The sequence below is a fragment of the Telopea speciosissima genome, chromosome 2 (genome assembly GCF_018873765.1).
Source record: "Telopea speciosissima isolate NSW1024214 ecotype Mountain lineage chromosome 2, Tspe_v1, whole genome shotgun sequence".
Lineage (NCBI taxonomy): Eukaryota > Viridiplantae > Streptophyta > Magnoliopsida > Proteales > Proteaceae > Telopea > Telopea speciosissima.
In genome coordinates, this window is record NC_057917.1 from 46891838 (window position 1) to 46898700 (window position 6863).

At 38.5% G+C, this 6863-nt stretch overlaps 1 protein-coding gene across 2 annotated transcripts in view; it reads left to right on the top strand.

The window, feature by feature from the left end:
- Window positions 1–3721, top strand: part of LOC122652083 (BTB/POZ and MATH domain-containing protein 4-like) — a 47640-nt gene extending 43919 nt beyond the window's left edge. The window contains exons 4-5 of one of the 2 annotated variants that reach the window (XM_043845753.1): window positions 3167–3214; window positions 3291–3432. In XM_043845753.1, the coding sequence (XP_043701688.1) occupies window positions 3167–3213 (47 nt within the window). In that variant the 3' untranslated portion in view covers window position 3214; window positions 3291–3432. Of the gene's footprint in view, window positions 1–3166; window positions 3215–3290 lie in introns of both variants that reach the window. The other variant, XM_043845752.1, reaches the window with a different exon arrangement.
- The last annotated feature ends 3142 nt before the right edge of the window (window positions 3722–6863 follow it).

Consider the following 6863-nt stretch of genomic DNA (forward strand, 5'->3'; position numbering starts at 1 on the left):
TTTATTCTTCAATGGTTATTCACTTGCAGCTCACCTGATCTGTAATTTTTTTATCTAATTTAAATTTGGCAGATGCTCTGTTTTTGGGCAGTATCAAGATTTCCTTCTGTTGAGGATCTGACCATCAGATCCTCCTAATATATTGAGGCATTATTGCCCTCCCTAATAAGGTCCTTCGACCTTTATTTGAGGTTGATCCAAGCCTCTGATTATTTGGGGTTTTGAAAAATCTCCTCAAATATTAGATGTGATCTCAGATTTTGGTTTTTTAGATCTCACCTCTTAATCTGCCATTGGATCATTTCTAGTTTGTGGGGTTTTCATATACTATTGGTTTGGGGATGACAGTAAGATTGCTTGCTAATTTGGTGGATGTACCGTGTGTTGCATGGAGAGATGCTGGTATACTGTTGGTTCTCCTTTATTCTATCCATGGTATCTACTCTCTACGTATGAAGATTTTCAGGCTCTCTTTTAATGTGGATGCTGCACTTTGTTTGTATTATGTAGGATAATGGTTCTATTTTGTCTATTAGTGAGGGAATAGAGGTTACTGTGTTGCCTTACTTAGAAACGTGGCTGTTTGCAATAATTTTTCCTCGTTTATTTTGTGGAATGCAGCAACTGTGCTAATCTGGGTATGATTTGACCACTAAGCAATGCATGCAGTCATTGTATTCTCTGTTTTCTTTTTATCCTCCTCGTGGAAGTCATTTGTATAACTGCATTTTTAGCACTTTCATAGGGTAAGAAGTAAGTCACCACCTCTGATGCCTAATGGCGACCTTCAGCATGGAGTTCTTGCGTAACTTTGTCGATCCTCTTGTGATTGAGCTTCTACCCACCCTTTTGATATTTGCTTACCTATGCCTGGAATTCTTCGCTACCCTTCTCTTTATACTTACAAATCTGGACTAGAAGGTGTGTGAACCGGACAGATGCTCGGATGACGACTTCGAACTCCATGAGGAGGCAGGAAGCCGTATTGCACAAATTTGGGAAACAAACTTTGTGGGTTTTGTCAAGGGTTTTAAAAGCAAAGGGCAGATGTCAAAAATACAATTTTTTTCTCTATTGAATTTCGAGTTGAAAGCTGTGAAAATCAGATGTTAGCAACTACAATATACTGTCTATGAATAGTTCTTCATACTTACCTTTTTTTGATAGGATGATTTCAATTCTAGATGACCATGTTATGATCCCCGCATTTTATTTTTCTAATGACTATCGTTTGCAACCCCAGCTTATGTTCTTCAATTTCCAATGTACCCAGATGGACATTATTGGTAGATGCGAAATTTGTCAAATTCGATGTAACATATTTACATCAACTACGACGAATAATTCGGGAAGAAAATTCTTCAAATGCCCTGTTCATATGTCTTTTTTTATGCGGGTGGACCACTTAAGAATGTGTGACTGTGGAAAAGGTTAATGCAAGATCCTAAGGTGCGTAAGAGGACCAGACATAGGGCGAGATTTTTGGTGTTGCCCTAATTCCACCGCAGTATGGCTATCATACCTTTATTGTTTTAAAATTATTATCATTGTAATAATTCATTCTTGTTTTTTTTTAACCAAAATTTTTTTTTTCATTTAAAAGTAGGGAAAATATACTGGTTGTGGATTCTTTAAATTTATAGATGTTGGAGAAACATCATCATCAAATAACCAAGCGGGGAATACTGACAAACATGAACCAACCATCCCACCAACTTCAAGTCAATCCAAAGAAAATCTGAAAAAAAAACCTAACTAGTAAAATCAAAGATTCAAAACAACAAACAAGATTATGTGAGCAGCATACAAAGATGTTGGAGGAGATCCTTGCTGCTGTAAAAACATTAGATCTTAACAAGTTACGTATTATGAGAAGATGGAAATAGAAGATGAATATGTATTTTTTTCCCATATATATGTACTTAAATTTAATACAATGTATTCCATATTTGGTTGTGACCTATTGCTATGCATTTTGTGGTGTTGAAGTACTATATCACCGCTTACTACACATTTTTATATTAGTATGGATACATGAAAAATTGGGAAAGACCATTTATTGCAGTGTCATATCACCACTTACAATTTTAATCCATTTTTTAATCTTATTTTTGATAAAGTATAATTCAATGTATGCATATTTTGTATATCACAAAAAAAAAATTACAATTATTTAAAAATAACATATTTCAAGTAGAATCCAACTAATGGATTCATGGGTAACCAAATAATTTTTCAAATGGATTCAGGAAGAATCCAACTGACAGACTCAAGGTAACCAAACAATCTTACATATGGATTCAGAAGGAGACCTAACAGACCCAGGGCAAATAAACAGTTTTTCAGCTGGATTCCACCTGACAGACCCAAGGTAACCAAATAGGTTTTTTATCTGAATCCAAATCCACATTAACCAGATTCTTAAGAAGCTGATCTAATTTAAGAATCCGACTCCTCATAATCCTTCAACCAAACACCAGGCCCATTAGTTGGGGCCTAAGGCATAAGCCACAAAGGGCTTTTAAAATTGTCTCATTGGAATTCATTGCTGGTCTACATGGGGCCAAAAGATGGACTGTCTCGATGGGGCTTCAGGAGTGGCTGTTGCTTGTTCTTTCTTCTCTTCAACCTCCATCGATCTACATCAGGGCTTCATGGATCAATGTCTTTTTTTAGGCTCTAGAGATTTTCTTTTGTTGTAAATCTATTAGAGTTGATGTAGTTTTGGTTGACTAGCCTTGAGGAAGGTAATTGTCATGTTAAAATCGTGGATACGTGCTTTAGAAGTAAGTTTTTAGATTTGCAAGGTTGAAATTGAATAGCTGAATTGCAATTTAGTAAAAAACTAAGTACAGCTTTACCGGGACTACATTATCTATTTTTCATACTTAACAAGACAATATTGCAATTGATTTTTCAGGACTAAACTGTTCTTAATCAGTGTGGTTGGATGATCTGATCCAACCTTTTGGCCTAATTCAATTCCTAGTTGGCATCTTATCTTTCTTTTTCCTGTTTATGATTGTTGCTTGTTGATACCATTTATGCTGGGCTAGGTGGCTTTTAAGTTGGACATCTGTGTGAACCGTGGATGCAATAGTAATTTTGACAAATCATGATTTAGTTACTGCTGCATGTTATGTTTATAAAGTTTTTCATTCTTCAGGAACTCCCCAAGTAATTGAAAATTCGGGAACCGAGAACGGAGCCTAAGGTTTTGATTGATTCTGTTTGCAATTTTTTGTGCTTAGTTCCACCATTTCATGTTCTAATCTTCAATCTTAATGCAGCTGTCATTCGATCAAATGGGTTCGAGTACCTCAAAGAAAATTGTCCAGCATTGCAGTCAGAGCTCCTGAAGACAGTGGCAGGGTGTGAGGAGGAATGTAGCAGTGGTGGGAAGAGCCGCAGTGTGTGGGCTCAGCTTTCTGATGGTGATGATACTAATGGCAGGAGGGTGAGGCAACGAACCTGATATGATGTAAAAATCTAGCTTGGGGAAACATGGTCATGTAAAATGATGGGATTGGGGGGAGGGGTGAAGAACATCCCTGGAAGAAAAAATGAAAATGTAGCCTTCATCGAGTCAATCCTTTGTCATGAGTTTTTTGGATGGAAATGATGATGGTGTGAATGTGATGGCAATGAACCGGGTTTTGTAGGTTTAACAGCTGCTGACATCTAGAGATAAAACTACCGACTGAATTTGCCCTTTCATTCATTTGAACTGGGAAATTTTGGCCCCCATTATCCACTGACCGAGTAGGATGCACACATCACCATAGCCCCCTGCAAACAAGGTATAGTTTAACAGAAGAGAACCTCTCTTTCCTATACGGTCCAAGAATTTTTCTTTTAAATTTCCGAATCATTTGTTGTTGTAAATGTGGAGATTTTTTGTATTGAAATATGGTAACTGTACTGACCCCAAACCAAAAAAAAAAAAATCGTAGCTGTGTATCCAAATTGGCTGTGTCATTTTCTTTTGAATTTTTTTTTGGGGAGTGGGTTAGAGATTGGTAAGAAACGATGATGCTTTCACCAGCGAAGGAGTTTTCACCTCCATGCGTGGTTTCAAGTATCAGGATTTGATTTGCTGCATTGGTAAAAGGCTGATCTAGTCGATCCACAACAATGCTGAAAAATGTTTAAAAGCCGTGGTTCTGTTTGACATTTTCAGAGCTGGATAAGATCTGTATCAGAATCCCTCGAGTCTGAGCTGATCAATGTCTCCAGGATCATGATATCTAGGACTAAGAATTCTGCAATCAGGCTAGTATGGAAAGTTTTCATACATTTGCTTGCACTCATAGAGAAATTCTGCGAGTTAGCTTAGATTAAAACAAATTCGAAATAGCTAGGCTGGATTTTAAGCTCCTCACCCAATGCAAACTTTGGCACGATGAGTCCATGGAATGAGAGCTCGGAGACCCGAGATATCTCGGTTATTCAAAGTTTCGAGACAAGACAAAGGGCGAGTTAAGAAAATAATGTTGTTTCCAGATCTTGGTATTATTTTGGTATTTGGATGAGATCTCAGTATTTTACATTAGTTGTATGTTTTTTACTACTAAATTATGAGTAGAAGAGTCTATTCGTGTCATTGTGTTTAAATGGTCCAAAAGAGGTTGTATACTAAGTTCATGATCTAACTATGTCAAAAACCCACCGAAACCTGATTGAGTTCAACAAAAAAAAATGCATCAACTTGCCGAGATCTCAACAAGATGTCGGCCCAACTCGGTTTTCTGTCTGACCGAAACCAGGTCCGAAACCGAGACCTTGAACCATGGATGAGTCTCTCTAAATTCCCTCAATAGCTGCCTGTGAATTAAAATGGAACTTATAATCCTCCTGATCCCTCGGCTGGAGGCAGAAATTGAAAATTTCTCATTGAACATGGCAGCACCATTAACTTGCCGTTGTTGTCATTATCTATCACTTTTGAGAGATTCAGCTCTGGAGATATGAATGTATAAAAATCGGTGTGGTATTAACACTTGAAGTTATTGGGTAATAACTTTCTTTACCATTAAAAATATGAGGATTAAATCTCAGCCAGGTAGGAAGATGAAAATTTTGAAATTTAACACATGGTTAATCTATTTGGGGACCTTAAGCTCAGTCCGGACAAAATATGGGCATTAAAAGCCAAGTAGCTGAACATTTTGGGATTGGAGAAGCCTAGAGAGACCTCTCCTTAAAGCCTCTAATTCTAATGCTTCATATTTATTGATGGGTGAACATATTCAATCAGTTTTTTATTTTCGTAAGAAAGGAATTACTGAATAAAAGAGCCATGTGAACAGTCTATAGCTTCAGACAAACAAAGGTCATGAAGCCACGAAATGGAACAAGACCAATATGTCATACACATGATAGATAGGGCCTTCTGAGCCAGGGTATTTGCTACAACATTCAAAGCCCGTGGAATACACTGAAATGAAATTGAAACAAAAGAAGTAGAGAGGCACTTCACATCATTAATAATAGCTACTATCTTTAGCGGTGGGATCCAGTGCGGTTCAAGAATGTACGAGATGACCTCCTTGTTATCCGATTCAACTTGAAGTCAGTTGTACCCAGATTCAAGGGCTTGAAATAATGCATGGCTAAGACTTTTCCTTGAACAACCGAGCTAAGGCAAAAGGGAACTGAAATGGCCTTTTGTTGCCATCTCCTATGATCCCGAAAGATATACCAATGCCGCCTTTTGAACCTCCACGTAGCATGGCCACATCATAATTAGCCCTCCTGCAACCCAAAGGAGGTGGACTCCGGCGAAAGAATTGGCCCTCAGAGGGGCAGACGTTGCCGAAAGATACTCAGAATATACTTTCTCAGCCATAGATATAACTTCATCAGGTTTCCACGACTTGGTATTAAATACAAGGTTGTTCATTGCCCACTACATATACCAACATATGAAAGAGGCACAGGAAAGAGAATCGCGCAAGATCTTCAGTCAGTTAACCTTATTCAACTTGTTTCAAATGTTCTAGTTTAAACCATCATATGAATTAGAAGAGGCAAAGCCTGAATGGGTTTTCTATCCTTTGCCTTGTTTTTGCTGAATGTTGAGCGTGTATTCTTCTTCATTCATCCTCCTGACAATTTTGTTATGCTACATAGGGACCCAGATCCTCAGTGGAGCGGCAGGGCATCCCGCGCACATTGAAAGGTCAGGAGCGCTCGGGCATGCAGCCCAACACAGGCGTTGGATGGGGCTGCGTGTCCCAATGCTCCTGGCCATCCGATGTGTGCCGGGCTCCCTGCCACGCCACAGAGGAACCCCATCCACTACATAGAATCCTCTTCTACGCATTAGGGTGGGGAGGGGAGTGGGAGAGGACTCTTCTAGCAATCATGAAGGGGAGATGATCTTATGAAAATTCAGACTAATGTCATATCACGGATTCACGATTTGCTACAATAGAATCACATTGTTGATTTGGCTGATATGATTGGCACAAAGAATTTAGTAGGATATATTTTTATGCTAATTACTTTTTTTAGCTTAAAAAATACTTGTTAGAAAGAATATGAGATCAAAGAAAAGAGAAAATTATAAAGAGGGATAAATATGGGGTTTGTAGGATATCGAACAATCATGTTTCTATGCTTTAACTTTCAATCTATTACTATTTTTTCTCAATTGTTAGAGGTAGGGGTGCAAGTTTAGCCCTATCGGCCCAAACTCGCCCTAAGCCCGAACAGGTTCTGGGCTGAGATATTTGGCCTTGAGGGTGGCTGGAAATTTCTGGCCCTGAGTTAGGGTCGGGTCGGGTTAGGGTTGAGGCCTCGAGCTAAGCTTGGCTCGGCCTGGCCCGACCCTGATTTAAGTTATACTATAAAATATATAT